General features: G+C 38.7%; 1 protein-coding gene across 5 annotated transcripts in view; it reads right to left on the bottom strand.

Moving 5' to 3' along the window:
• Positions 1–5,923: 5,923 nt before the first annotated feature.
• cacna1ia (calcium voltage-gated channel subunit alpha1 Ia) overlaps positions 5,924–16,072 on the bottom strand; it is a 167,993-nt gene continuing 157,844 nt past the window's right edge. For 2 of the 5 annotated variants that reach the window (XM_048203435.1, XM_048203467.1), the window contains 5 exons: positions 14,768–14,914; positions 12,716–12,853; positions 10,965–11,133; positions 10,258–10,493; positions 5,924–8,660 (listed from right to left, as the gene is read on the bottom strand). In XM_048203435.1, coding sequence (XP_048059392.1) covers positions 8,061–8,660; positions 10,258–10,493; positions 10,965–11,133; positions 12,716–12,853; positions 14,768–14,914 — 1,290 coding nt within the window. In that variant the 3' untranslated portion in view covers positions 5,924–8,060. The remainder of the gene's footprint in view (positions 8,661–10,257; positions 10,494–10,964; positions 11,134–12,715; positions 12,854–14,767; positions 14,915–16,072) is intronic. The other 3 variants (XM_048203450.1, XM_048203445.1, XM_048203460.1) reach the window with 3 other exon arrangements.

Here is a 16,072-nt window from a genome sequence, read left to right as displayed (position 1 = left end):
GCAGACACACAAAAGAATAAGACCAGCAATCTTCTCTCAGTCGCTGTCTATAGAACGGTCTGATATTAAAGACCATTAAATCAAATTTAATTATGTGGCTCTTAGCCCTTTTCAGCTTTGAGATCATCTGTATGCTAGTGTGCTCCTAAACACTGAAAAGGTTTTATTTTAGCAGATATACACACTTAAAATTTGGTATTAATCTTGATAATATTGATGACTCATCCTGCACCTACTCATTTTGTCCAATCAAATGCTGTGAAACAAACTAAAATCAACTGGTTATAAAAAAGAAAGAAAGAAAAAAACACTCTTTAAGCAATATGCATCTTCTATTTTTTTTTTTTTTTTAAATAAAAGATGCAGATATTCTATAGCAGTGGTTCTGAACTGATTTTGTTTCAGATTTTACATCAAAGTAGAGAACCAACACAGTACCAAATTTTTTTTATCTTACAGAAATGCAGTTAAATCTAGCTATATAGGCACAGAAAATGTCTCAGGGTTACTTGTGTAACCCAGTTCCCTGAGAAGGGAATGAGACGCAGCATCAAGGCGGTGATGCTATGGAAACGCCTTCGGTATGAGCCAGTGTCTGAAGTGCGCGTAAAATCACACCAATCCTATTGACTGACGGAGGTCATGTGACAAAGTATAGCGCGTCACCAAAACCATTAAAGGGCACCTACGTCACAGTATCCCCAGATTCAAATTGTCTGAAGCAGCCGAGCAGGCATGAAGTATGGCAAAGCGATGCAGCGTATCGTAAATGCACAAACCCTGTGGCTCACTGAATGCATTGACATTAGCCGCGTTTCCACTGCCGGGCCAAAGGCGGGCGTGCTAGTGCGTGCCAGGGCCGGTCGCGTTTCCACTGTCACTTCCGGGGCTTGATCGTGCCTCTTCGGTGCTTCCTCGGTGCCAAAGGCACAGGTTTTTCGGCCCGCTGAAAACCTTGGTCCAAAGCGGGCCAGCTGGGGCTTGAGGCGCAGTCGAGGTGAAAGGCGGAGCTAATCGTAGTCAGGTGATGGTCTACACGCTGAAATGGGTTGTGTTGTGTGACGTTTGATCAAGGGAGGTGTGTTTAAGGGCGGTTTTTAGATCAGCGCTGCGGAGCTTGCGGACCGACAGTGGAAACGCAATTTGATTTTGGCCTCGGTGCCTAAGGTCTGTGGCCACAGGCCCAGCCCGGCACGCTGTTAGCCCTGGCTCGCACTGGCCTGACAGTGGAAAAGCGGCTAATGAGAGCCTGGGGTCGAATCCATGTCCATACTGTAAAGCCTTATGAATGTGTACGGAAAGGACACAAACCTCTTATGCCTGTTTACACTAGTGCGTTTTCATTTTAAAACGCATACGTTTTGCTACAGTTACGCCTGTCGTTTACACTACTCCAGTGTCTATGGAGACTATCGAAAAGGGACTTTCGACCCCGTTTTAGTTTGAAAACGCCGGGGTTGCATTTCAGTATAAACAGACCAAAACGGAGACTTTTAAAACGATGGCGTGGCTGCCCATGTTCACTCTGCGTATCCTTGACGACCGTGTTAACAATAACATGGAGACTGAACTGCAATCTTTGCTGGCTTTGTTGTCATTTTTTAGCAGCCACTGTGCAGTTAAACTCTGCATTGTGCATTTTTTTCAATATTGCAGCTGCCTACATGCACAAGAGGCAACTGTTTACAACAGGCATGCCCAGTGTGCATGAACCATCATGTGACATGTATTTTCATTTGTGTAGACAGAGATTGTTTCTGAAACACTGTGGAAACGCCAGTGTAGATGAGGATCATTTTCATTTTAAAATGCCGTTTTAAAACGAAAATGCACTAGTGTAAACGGGGCCTTACATAAGCATATTAGAAGAGGCCATGCTCCTAGAGGAGTGGGCTTTGATGCCTCGAGGCGAAGCAAATAAAAAATTGCCAACCAGTTAGGTTGCGATTTTGGATTTACAAACCTTATGGCCAGTAAGGAAGGATTAACCCAGAAGGACCTGAGATCCTGGGGCTGAATCCCTATCCAAAATGTAGAACCTTATGAATGTGTGTGGAGAGAACCAATCCACGGCAGCACAAACATCTTGCAAAGGCACAGTGGAGTGAGCTTTGGTGCCAAGAGACAAAGCCACACTGCGCGCCTCGTAGGCAAAAGAAATTTCTTCAAAAATCCAATGACAAGTGCTGTTTTGGTGGCAGGAACTGTTGATTCAGATTCACACCACACTTCCTGAGTGGTCAACACTGAAACAGAGATGCGGCTTCTTAAGACAAAGAAGCTTGGGATTCTATGACGTAGGTTCCCCTTTTAGGTCTTGATAACGCATTAATCTTCGTCACCTGACGCCTGTCGGCCAATTGGATTGTGTAGAGTTTACTTGAAAGGGAACTTAAGTTTTGTCCTGTCCAAATACCCACACTTGCGGTCTTTGCACTTGACCACTTGTCAACTTACATGACGTATTTCCTGTATTTGGCTCAAGTGTTCAAGTGGGCCTGAAGACCGCAAGCGTGTGTAGAACTTTCGATTACCCGATGGGATACACTAATAGTATTGCAAAAAAATGCAAGCATTAACAGCTTCTTTTTTATTATTATTCAATACTTTGCATTTTAAAATACACTTCTAAATATCTGTTCAGTGGTCGCTATGTAACTAACAAGACACAGTTTTAAAATTGTGGTGCTTCTTTAAGTGATAAAAAGTTGCAAATGATGTACAAAATACACACAGCCGACGCATCTTTGCATCAATAAAATGTGCAACACTTTATATTTTACTACCAAATTGTATGTAATATATAATTAATTTAACTTACAGTCGAATGTTTTCCTTGACATCTTGTTATTTCGGGGGCATGTGAGTTCCCGAACATAATGCATTATGGGATACGCTTAGCCTCAAACACCGCTCCGAAGCAGTATTCAAGATAGTGTGGGTTTAGTGTGCATTAAGGGCAGAGCACTTGGGCATTTTTAAGACAGTCTTGCGCACTTCCTGTCGTGTGCACGCGCTCTCAAGTGGCCAAGACCGCAAGTGTGGGTATTTGGACAGGGCATTTGTTTCTAATCCTGAATTTTTCAATGGTATCATGCTTATGGCAACAAGCTTCTACTAAGTTGATTTGAAGTTGATTTGAAGACACAGGCTTTAGGGACAAAAACAAAATATATGAAAAGCATTTATATCCTCCCATTTAAAAGTGAAGCCTATTTATTTTACTATCTATTTATTGCATTTTATGATTTGCAGTTAGCATATAGGGTGATAACTGCAGCCACCGCTGTAGAGTGCAGGTATCAGCATTGCTTCTAATGGGGCAGATTGACAGGCACATCAGATAACTCTCAGCCTTTGTTCCTGTTGTCACAGGATGTTTATAGTGGTTTTGTTTTGTGTCTTTTATCTCTTTTGCTCCTCATTTTTTTTCTTATCGGCACTAAATGTGGTAGAGTAAGCGAATCCGAGCGGAATGTCAGGAGTGATTTGCTTTGTGTCACCTTGATGAAACGGTTGTTTGTGTATGTGTGTGTGAGTGGGCTACCATATTTCAGGTGTGTGAAGTGCTGTGCTCTGTGATGATGGAGAGCTGGTGCCTTGATTTAGTGATTGCCAAACAAACCACATGAGAGAGGTACATATACTGGGAAGAGAGAGAGAGACTTAAACACACCGAATGAGGGCTACACTTGAGATGTCACACCAAGCTGCAATTTAGTCCAAAAATACAACACATAGAAGTAATTTTAAACATGTCTTTCTTTTTTTTTCCTTTAAAAAAAAGAGAAAGGTACAGATAATGACACATTCAATGCCATACAGTATGCCACAAGGGTATCCATCTCATTGTCCTCCCAGAGGTGCCCTGGTCATTACTGAAGATCATTTTTTGTCATTTAATAGGAGGATCTCCTTTATTTCACCCGTATGACTTTTGTAGCGATTAGCACTTGCTTTATTCTAGTCAGACGGGGACAGTAATTACTCAACCTCTAGATAAAACACTGATGCAGCCACGATGACAGAGGTTCTCCGTACATCTAACCGACACTCTCTAAAGCTGTAATGATTAGATAAGAGCACATGTATGAGTCAAATATAAAGCATATGACCTCCAGAAAAAAGAAAAAAAAAACACAAACTGCAGCTTAAGAAACTCTACCCCTTCAGAGGGTTCTTGATTTGTTCGATGCTGTGACAGCCCGCATTCCAACTTTCCCGAGGCTGGCGACACCACGGCCTTACGAGCGTGCGGTCAGGATTTGGAGCAGCAGAGCAGCTGACATTTAAAGGACAGATAGCTGGAGGGTAGAGATGGTTTAGGTGTGGAGAAACAACACTTCTCCTGTGCATTTCTGCTTCAGAGCTTTCTGACCAACCACACAAGCATGCCAAAGCACTAGCAGCATGTCTACTGTCAGAACCTCTCCTGTCTCTTTCCACCCAACTTTATTTTCTCAAGGGCCATGCTACATGGAGTATATTGCTTCTTTTAGAGGGGCAAATCTATGTATTTTACTCATGAATATCCAATTAAGCAATACCACACAAGATGCACTGAACATCAGCACAAGAAGTTAAAGCCCTGCAGCCGATTCTTAAAGGATTAGTTCACACAAAAATGAAAATTCTGTCATTAATTACTCACCCTCATGTCGTCCCACACCTGTAAAACCTTCGTTCGTCTTCGGAACACAAATTAAGATATTTTTGATGATATCCAAGAGGTATATGACTCGTCCATAGACAGCAATTTAACCGACACTTTCAAGTCCAGAAAGGTACTAAAGACCTTGTTTAAAAAGTCGACGTGACTGCAGTGGTTCAACCTTAATGTTATGAAGTGACGAGAATAGTTTTTGTGGGCAAAAACCAAACTGATGACTTTATTCAACCATCTCTTCTTTTCCCTGTCATTATCCTTACGTAGTTGCCACAGTAAGCAGCGAAGGCTTCTGTGTTTACGTCCAAATGCTAGCTCAATATTGGCCAAAGCTAATCACATGAGCAGCACGATGCATGTGTGTGATGCTGACGCAGGAGCCAGCCAATAACGAGTCGGCGTTCTGACGTAGAACCTGGAAACGCTGGATGTAAACAACATATGAGAATGACACTGAAGAGAAGATACTGTTGAATACAGTCATTTTTTTTGTTTTGTTTTTGCACACAAAAAGTATTCTCGTCGCTTCATAAAATTAAGGTTGAACCACTGCAGTCACGGCGACTGTTTTAACAATGTCTTTAGTAGCTTTCTGGACCTTGAAAGTGGTGGCTAAATTGCTGTCTATGGAGGAGTCATATACCTCTTGGATTTCATCAAAAATATCTTAATTTGTGTTCCGAAGATGAATGAAGGTCTTACGGGTGTGGAACAACATGAGTGTAATTAATGACAGAATTTTCATTTTTGGGTGAACTAACACTTTAAGATTTTATTGGTCATGTCAATCCCATTACTGATTGTCTACACTAAACACTGATCCCTAAACCTACCAGTCTCCACCCCCTGGATTGTGTGTCCTGCAGTTAAGAGCTACTGAGAAATCCAGCTTCTGCCTTTCAAATGAATTTTGGTCTCAGATGCTCTTACAAAGCAAAACAATCTCATTTTAGACTACACCGTTCACATATTCTGGTCTGGAATGTCGCAAATACAGAAACATGAAGTCATACGAACAGTGAAATATCAGAACTCAGCACAGCCAATTGGATTCGAGGACCAGAACTAACTGTTCAATAAGGGATCTGAGCTAGCACAGAAGACAGTTTGAGCCCAAACTGCATATGACCACAGCAGTCTAATAAGAAATTGTAGTCTCATTAATAAAACAAAAGGGAAATGTTTTACATTAATACAGATTCAGGAAGACCTTGGGGTGGGTGAAAAAAAAAAAAAAAAAACCCTACAAGCCTCAACCACTCTAAAATGCATGTATTATTGTCATTGGTCATTGCACACATGCAATTCAATATATAAAAGGATATGTACATATGTTCAACCCAGTGACAAGACACATTGAGTTTCGTATAAAATCTCACCCATCACTCTAGACCATTTAACATCACACTTACATATACTTTTCAAATACTATATGCATCCGTCCTTAAACGCATTGTCGTATATTTCTCTAAGCTACATACACTCTCAAACTATGCAGCGATGGCTATAAATTAACTCTTGGTTTACCTGTTACTCTTATAAAACTGGCCACCGCTCATGTTCTGCTATAATGGTGATGCACTGATGCAAGCTTATTAGAGCATTAAATGCAAAGTCAAATCAAATGAACATTAACATTTAACATACAGTCCTATTTTTTTCATCCAGTCATCTGTCTCCCTGAGGAAACAGAGCATTCAGTAGTGGTATTTTCCAAGGCCCTGAGTTCGAAATGACTTCATATGTTCATCTGAACCATTGGCAGCCCATCTATTCTCAAAGATCGAATGGTTATGTAATGAGATCAGCCCTCACGTCGTGCAGGTGTTGTTTTTTAGGCTAGTAATCAAGGGTAAATACTCTACTTGAAGGAGAAGAAGAAAAAAAAAGACATTGACATCATTATGTATACTTGGGGCACACAAAGCTACTGTTTATTGCTGTAGTGTCAGACTAACCTTTGAAGTCTTGCGCACTATTAGCAAAAAATTGTCTTGTGAGATCCAAGAACACCTTGGAAACCAAGTAAGCCCTTTGTTATTGTGTTTTGCTGATTAAACTCCCTCAAACTGTAGTGTTCCTCAAATAGATGGAATAAGCAAGATTAAAATGACAACCCCGCACTTGGGTCCTGACTAAACCACAACACAACTGACGTAATGTACAGAGACCCCGACGACGTCACGGATGGACAGTCACTACCAATCAAGTGACAATGAAGTTCATCAACAGGTCAAGTCTACTTGTGATATTCACATGAATATTATAAAACAAAACTCACCAGGGGTGCTAAACACTACGGCAGACTAAACTAAGATATTTGGAGATTTTTTGAGTGACATACCTACAGTTGCTCCATTTGCACATGAATACAGTGACCAAATCTAAGTTAGATGAAATAAAGAGCAAACAAGTGCAATTTTTTTAAAGAGGAGGAATAATAAATAAGGTGTCCTACTGCAGTCCAGTAACCATGCTAAAGAAAATTCATGTATAAATAATTGATTCAGTTGCAAATCCAATCAACCTAGTTTTGTCAAAATGAAAGCTGAATATCACCGTCTTGTGTTTTCTTCATCTGACATGCCATCCAAGGAACAAAATAAATCAGAGGCTCCTGGGTTCTTGAAGAAGCATTTAAATCCCATGGCCTGTTCATCATCCTTTGTGTCTGGCTGTATTCAACCTCCAAAATATCCAAGAATTCAGGTAATCCACAGTCTAAAATCATTTTTTCTTCCTTTTTTTTTTTTTTTTTTTTTTGTTTGTTTGCTTGGCTCTTTTCGCCCCAGCATACAAAGAGTCCCCTCCACCTAACCAAAATTATAAAAATGGAAGCCACTTGCAGGGAATAAAGTCACAGAGAAATGTTTTTGGATTGTGGGGAGGACAAAAGTGACCACAACAACGTGAGTCACCTATTCCTTGATCCAGAGCATATCAATAAAAAAATATCTGAGTAAAAACCTCACTCCTCTCATCCAGCATTGACATCTTCAGTAAATGTGACATTGAACTTCTTTGTAAAGAGACTCCGTCATGCAGAGGACTGTTCTTTGTCCTTGTGTCCATATTTTCTTCATCTCCTAATGCAAAAGGTAGGAGATTACATATTTCTGCATTTGCCCTTTAATTAAATATACAAACAATAATTTAAATAAATAAACTTGAATAAATAAATAAATAAATAAAAAAATGAAAGACAGACATACAGATAGATAGACAAATGATAAAAACGAAAGCTTTACTTCAGGCTGACAATGGAACATTTTTCTTTATCCTCAACTATGTACAACACAGACAGAAACAAACAAACAAAATGACAAATGAACAGATAACCTGTAAAAAGTATGTATGCTCAAAGTGTTAACATCCTAAAACACTAGGTAGAGTTTCATCTATTTTTTCTAGAGCCCACAATTGTTATTTGGCTTGTACTTTCCCCGTCTTTTCCTTGTGCTGCCTCCAACTGCCTCTCTCGTCCTCCTTCCTTCCTTTCTTTCCAGGGGCTGGCGATATTACCCAGTGGCTCTTTTGCGAACACCTTTTCTTGGGTTGTTAGAGTCCCCTGGTCTAAGCTGCCCGTGCTGTTGCACTTTTTCACAGACGGGGGCGCTAGAGAGCTCGGCAGAAGCAGCGACGTGAGCGACAGACTGCTCTGCGTCTCTAAGAGCTGCTGGCTGTCGCACGTCAGGTTTGAGCCGCACCGTACCATCCTTACATCCCCATCGGGGCCTTGTCTAGTGCTTCCCGCACTGATGTTCATTTCACAGTTGCTCTTGCTGCGCTGGTGCCCCCTCGTGGTTTGGAGGTTCTGGAGGGCTGGAGGACTGGGTCTCAGGGTCTCTGTGGAGAGACTGGCACGTTCGTCGAGGAGCGTGTCCAACAGGGGCTGGGGGGTGGATACGACGAAACTGAGCCCTTCTTCCATGGTGGTCGGTAGACTGCCCTCTGAGCTGCCCGTAGCCAGGGAGGAGTCACTGTGAGATGGATACTAAGGACAAAGAGTTTTTTTAAGTCAAGTCAAGTCACCCTTTATTTATATAGCGCTTTTTACAATGCAGATTGTGTTAAAGAAGCTTTACAGTGATAACAGGAAAATAATTCTGGCTGCACAGCAGCTCAAGAAGAAAATAGTGTCATTGTTCAGCTTAAGTAAGTTCAGTACTGATTCATTCCGTTGTAAAAATCATTAGTTACTAATTTATTTCATTTATCTATACAGCAGCTCTGGAGAAAACAGTGATGTCATTGTCCAGCTCGGTTCATTTCACACAGAAAGGAGTCAATAAGGGAATTTATGGTGTGACACTGCCACAGTAAAGCCCTGAATGACTCTCACTTAAGCAAAAAAAAAAAAAAAAAAAAGCCATTGCTTATGTATATGTGCTATGTTTGTATATTTATAGTTTTTTCCTTAATTTATGTTGATTTTGAACATTTACACATGCATTGTTTTGAGGGGGACTTTTGTTTGCCTCTAAGGACTCTTATTATGGTGGGCTTACCAATAAGGAGGGAAGGGTGGCCATTTTAAAAGAAAAGATTTTTGTGTTTGGTGAGGTGGCTTGTTCTAGGCTAACCTAGCTTGATGTAATTGTCCGAAGTGATCTCTGGGAAGAGATCACTTCGCCTTTTCACGCTTTGGTCTGGGATATACGTTTTGGATTATACTCTGGAGACTTTATACAGCTGGAGGATAACCTGTTTTCGTGGGGTCTTGATCCAGTGGATTTATATTTTTTCTCTTTTTGGGGACATTGTTTTTTCGTCAGGACTTTAAACTTCCTACATACCCCAAAGCAGAAAAGGAGGGTTGAGTACCCTCTTTATCATTATTTTTTTTTTTGCTTGGAAGGACTGTTGGGCAACAAGCCTACTCCTGAACTTTTGTTATTTGACTATTTCATTTGGGTTTAAAGAAAGAGTCAACCAATTGTGTTATGTTTGCCTGTGTCTAATAAGTGTATACTTTGCCTTACTTTACCTCATATCTTCAACACAGCATTGTTTTGAGATTTTGCTTTGTTTGCAGTTGTTTTTTTTCCATGCTTTACATTCTTGTCCAATCAGTAAAAGGTAACAATAGTCAAAACCCCTTGTGATAATGACTCAATCTTTTTTGAGTTTGAGTTGTTATAATGGCAACAAACAGATAAGATGCATAAGCCATACATGTATTAGAACAGATAAGATGCCATACATGTATTAAAGCCCATACAGTGTTTGAATTCTGTCAAAGCTCTTGGAGGGTCCCCCTCATTTAAAAAAAAACAGCGACCTAACTATATACCACTAAATGTTAGAAATGGTAATGTGGTGATATGGATTAATTCAGGAGACAAACACTACTGTGTTGCTCAGAGATGCGTAATGTTTCTGTAATTAGTTTGTAACAAAAATAGGCAATATTGTGTCTAAAATGTAATTTGCTTAACATAATTTTCTTGTTTATCGTGTTGTATAAAATCAATATCACATTCGCAATCCTGCCGATATTCGGGGGAAAACAGCACTTTTGCTTGTCTTATCTATACCATATTTTGAATTTTGAGATCAAGTTAATTCGAACTCGAACAATGAGTCTATACCTGTGTAGTGAGCAGCCTGGTGTTTGCTCCAGGAGAGCGTAGAGATGCCCATGATGCTGGGGAAGTTAGACGGAGCCCTCTTGGTTTGTGTCCCGGTCGGCCTTTTGGGGGTGCAGGGAGGACCGCGGCAGCTGGGTGGAAGAATTCAGCTGGGAGACGAATAAGAGTGTTAGAGCGGCTTGAACCTCCAGAAACCTCTGGGTACTCTTGATTACTGCTGCTACAGGGAACTCCACCTGCACACAATTCAGTTACTGAATTTGAATTGAAATTAAATGGATGTAGAATTCAAATGAAAACGTACAATTTCTTCTGTCACTCCAAACTTTTTGTGGGATGTGGTCTATTCAATGTAAAAAAAAATAAAAATAAAAAATTAACTTCAGTGTAATATGTTTCCCTCTCGCTTAAAGAGGCAATTAATGCCCATGTTATGTACTGTAGTAGGCTTTGAAAAATCAAACATAAAGAAGAAAGAATGAGGTATGTAGCTCCTTGCATTGCTAAATGCTAAGAATTTTTAAGTTCATTAGATGAACAAAAGTTTTTAGCTGCTAGCTAAATTAACAAATTACCTGTAATTTTAGATTAGCTAATTAGGTGTTCAATTCAAATTAAAACTCTTAGCATGTTTGAAAGGAAGCCAATTCTTCACTTCTGAATTTTACAACATTTTACTTGCTTTGCTTGTGACGGTGCCGCATTACCTATGCTGTGACGAGCAGGTGTGTTATGATGTGGACTTTGAGAACCGCCTCCATGCATTGCCGGCCCATCCTCTATCCCGGAGCTGTGAACCCGAGAGGGTCGCCGTAATCTGCTGTGACCTCTCCCGCCTGGTTCTTCTGAGGTTAGACACTCATCACAGCCCTTTTCCTGAGCAAAAACATTAGCATGAGCTTTCAGTATCCTGGGGAGCCTTTCAGGACTCTTAAATGCTAACATCTTGCTTTCATGGTAAAAAAAAAGCTTTTAGTTTCTCTGCATCTAGGGATTGTTTCTATAACAGTAAAAGAGATTAAGGAGCAATTAGGCTCTGCTGGATCATCTGAGCCATCTGCCCTACATATTGTCTTTATGGTATTTCTCTAACAAATAGAGATGTTTAAAGTCTGCAGAAGAACAACGCTGGTTGAGCAGCAGAGCTACATGCCCCATGAGACTGCAGGATTTAGACTAACAGCTTATAGTTATTTGATTTCTTCAATCTAATTAGTGTGAGTCTGGTCATTCTCACTGATTATATTCAATTAAAGGATCATAGTATGGGATGTAAGGGATTACAGAAGTTATATATTTAGGGCATCTGAAAAATGAAAAGAGTATGTATATACTATACTATACTATATCTTAAATCCCACAAATAACATTGTAAATGTACACTACCATTATAAATTTTGGTGAGACATTTGTTTGTTAACACTTTACAATAAGGTTTCATTAGTTTACAGAAGAATGAGCAATACTCCTACAGCATTTATTAATCTTAGTTAATGTTAATTTCAACATTTACTAATACATTATGGAAATCAAATGAATTTGTTAACATTAGTTAATGCAATGTGAACTAATGAACAAACAATGAACAGCTGGATTTTTAAAGATTAATAAATACTGTAACAAATTAAAGATTAATAATTACTGCAACAAGTGTACTGCTCACTGTTAGTTCATGTTAGCTAATGCATTCACTAATGTTAACAAATGAGACCTTACTGTAAAGTGTTACCATTTGTTTCAAGAAATTCATTAGCTTTACTTAGCAAGGACACATTACATTGATCAAACGTGACAGCAAAGACATTTACAATTTCTATTTCAAATAAACTTCATAAAAGAATCTTGAATGAAAAAAATCATGACAAAAATATATATATTAAAAAAAGGTTCTCACAAAATATTTAGCAGCACAACTGTTTTCAACATAATAAGATATTGCTTCTTGAGCATCAAATCATCACATTAGAATGATTTCTGGAGGAGGATTTCTGTGACACTGAAGACTGGAGTAATGATGTTGAAAATCAGCTTTGCATCACAGTAATAAATTACATTTTAAAATACATTGAAAATAGCAAACATTTATTATAAATTGTAATAATATTTCACAATATTACTATTTCTTTACTGTATTTTTGATAAAATAAATGCAACATTGGTGAGCAGCAACATTGGTGCTTTTAAAAAAACATTAAATAATCTTTATGACCCCAAACCTTTATTTAATTTTTTTTTTTTTTATAGACAAAAATAGTACAACATTTTAATATTAACCCTTTATGAGTTATTGGCCATAACATGAAAATAATTAGTGGCTTTCTGATATTAGCAAAAATCCTAATATCAGGGCATCCTTTTTTTTAATAGATTTGAATATTTTAAATTGTAAGTGTGGATACTGGGATAATTAATGGGGTGAAGCATTGTGACAAAATCATCTTTCTGTGAGAAAGTTCACCTTGCCCTCCTTGGCAGCCATCTGGTACATGCTCTGCTCGTCCAGGCTGAGGTCATCAGGCAGCGCTGGTGAGGATGACTTATCTGAAAGCTGCTCTGACCTCAGAGACGCCTGCTCCAGTTCAGCCATGTGGATCTGCTGTGGGCCAGAATTTATAGCAATGAGACTTGAGAGGGGTTTTAATCATTAAAATCCTTTCCCAGTATTTGAATTTCTGCAGACTTTTACTATGTGCCAGTCCAACGGCTAGAGTTTGCAGAGTGAGGTGAATTTTGAGTAGTAAAACTGTCAAAAGAGACCTGTAATTGTTATGGACGGCATGGTTCATATCTGACAACGTGATGAAAAAATTTGGGTAATTCAAGAAGAGAGATGCTTAGAGTCAAACAGAGTGAGTGAGAGAGAAGAGCCTGCAAATCAGAAATGTATAGAGAGCAAAGACAGGGCAATGGAAACAGACTGATGGACTGACATTGTTGGCAGACTGGCAGAATGGCGGGATGACAGGTGTGGAGATTACCACTTGAATTACTTCTTTCCTGAATTACCCCTATCCTGTCTGTCAGAGTGATGGGACACAAGCGTCGGGAGATTTTGTGTGTGTACATTAAAATATGTACTGTAGTACAACATTAGTTGTACAACATTAGCATCCATCCATCCATCCATCCATCCATCCATCCATCCAATGTGGCTTTTTAAATCCTTTTGATAACTGATTTCAAACAAGGTTTTTTGAAGCCAACATTTGAACTTTTTCAAGATAAAAAATTACAGTCATGTGAATTTGAAAATGAACATGAAAATCTAATTTAAAAGCCATTCTGAATTAAATTCTGATGGGTTTATATGTAGGTTAGTTTAACTCTTTCCCCACCATTGACAGAAATTTCTGGCAATCCATGTTTTCAATAGTATATGGTAGGCAGCGCTATTGCACATCTTCTGAAGGAGTACAGACACGATCATCAAACATTAAACAACATATAAATCAAAACTGCATAACGTTACTGAATGAAATGTCAAACGGATGAATAGGTAACAACTAAGAAACTTTGAGGGTGTTGATGGAGCGATCTACTCCATCTATGTTTTGATCATCAATCTGAATCTGACACAGACGTAGTCTTTGAAAAAAAGCATGATTTTTTTAAGTGCATAGTCTGAAGCGCATGACGTAGGTGCACTTAGGGCTTGTCCGATTCCACTTTTGCAAGTGTAACGACAGAAAAAATGGTCGGCGCACCAGGTGCATGGTCCAAAAGGGTTGTACCTGGTCTCTTAATGAATCATGGGTGTGTTTTGAGCTTAACATGCATTAACCAATCAGAGTCTCATCTCCCATTCCCTTTAAAAGCCAGTTGTGCTTGCACCATGGTGGATTGCTATTTACATGGCAGAATTTGCAAGTGGAAAGTCTTATTGCTTCTCCAGAGAGGAAGCTTTTTATTTTTAATATCTGGCATGTTTTTGTGCTGCTGCGCATCCCTGTATGTCTAACAAGCAGAGTGTACACGTGTTGTGTACCTGCTTATAGGCGCATTTATTAACACGCCCTTTAAATAACAAAAAAATACTGCGCCATTTACCAACAAAAATCCAGTCTAGAGTCAATGGCGCAGTATTTTTTTGTTATTTAAAGGGCGTGTTAACTAATAACGCAGCCGTTTTTAGTTGCAATAACAATAATAAAAATAACAAAATAATAATAACTGCAGAAACAAAACAACAACAACAACAACAAAAAAAACATAAAAATGAAACTAGCGGGCTGAAACTAGCAAAAAACACTTGCTTCATGCCTGGTGTCACATTGCGTTGAGTGTACTGTATGATAGGGCCCTGAGGCTCTGTTCTTTCTTTTTATGTACTGCATGTTCAGATACAATACAATAACAATATAATACAATGAAATATTGTGCAAATGATCAAATATGCTGGCAACTTTAAAAAAAAAAAAAAAAAAATGCTGGCAGGGAAAGAATTAATGTAATGTTCTTAAACTCAAGAGTGCATTTGCAATAAACACCGACATCTTCAGTGTGAAACTACCTCTTGCGGATGAGTCCTGCAGTCCTTGCAGACGGGTGGGGAGGAGTAATGATGGAAGACAGAGCCAGAGAGGTTGTCAATCATCAGCATCTCTCCTTCAAATGAATCTTTGATAAGCAGAGATACACTGTCCAGCCACAAGTTCTCCTGGGATACAAACACACATCACCAGAGTTAATAACTCACTGAGTAAATGCAGCACCATAGACTGGGGGTTTGGAGATCTGGGAACGCTTTCCCAAAAACTATAACGAGGGGGGCACACTAAGATAATGAGTGCAGTGCATGACTCATTATGAATAATGAAGTGTAATTCTATAACAGTTGGGTGACTTAAAAGATATCAAATAGGGATGCACAATATTAAAATTCTGGATACAATAAGGTAATTATGTTATGGCTGATAAATGGCTAATAGTAAAATCCTATAAAATTATACCTAAATAAATTTAAAATAAAACAATAAAATGTTAAATCAATAATTTTAAAACCCACAACTGAATTTGGGCACCACATTATTATAATGTAGATAATAAAAATGGATATAAAATTTTAAGATTTGCTATATATAACATTTAATAGTGTTATTAAATTATTAACATTTTTAATGGTTAACTTTGAGTATTACATGATGGCGAAAGTAAACTAAATGTACATATAGGGGAAATAAGCATGCAAAATTAAATATCGACTAAAAAAAATAATATTAAGAAGTAATAAATAATAATAATAATAATAAATAAAAAATTTAATAAATAAATACTCTAATATCGGTTGATAACCATCATGGTGCCTGTATATATATGCATCCATAATAGCACACATTGAGATGTTCCTTGTACTACAAAACAGAACATCCAACCACCTACACACACACACACACACATTAATAAGTGGGGTAGGGTCAGCAAAAGGGTCTCCTTCACTGTCACAGGACTGGTCTTAATGATGGCGTTTGAGAGGAACCTTACAGCACAGCTTCAAAGAGCAGCTGTACAGAGGGCTAAACCTGTGCGTGCGCGCACACACACACACACACACACACACACACACACACACACACACACACACACACATATATTAGTATATATAGTAGCTGCTCAGCAAAATCCTTTGTGGGGAAAAAAATTAATTTTTAAAGCGATAAAAGTTTGAAAAAATGTCTGAGGCACCTCAAAAGTTTATTGAAATTTGGCTAAACTTAAGGGCTTTAAACACATAAACAAAAACCTTTCGCCCCCATCAATCAACATCTGTTTTAGCTTCCTTCATAAATGCCACATCACTCAATTATAATATCAAAAT

Source organism: Megalobrama amblycephala, linkage group LG1, assembly GCF_018812025.1.
Source record: "Megalobrama amblycephala isolate DHTTF-2021 linkage group LG1, ASM1881202v1, whole genome shotgun sequence".
In the NCBI taxonomy this organism is placed as follows: Eukaryota; Metazoa; Chordata; class Actinopteri; order Cypriniformes; family Xenocyprididae; genus Megalobrama; species Megalobrama amblycephala.
The sequence above is the reverse complement of the archived record's forward strand: the minus strand, read 5'-3'. Positions and strand labels throughout refer to the sequence as shown.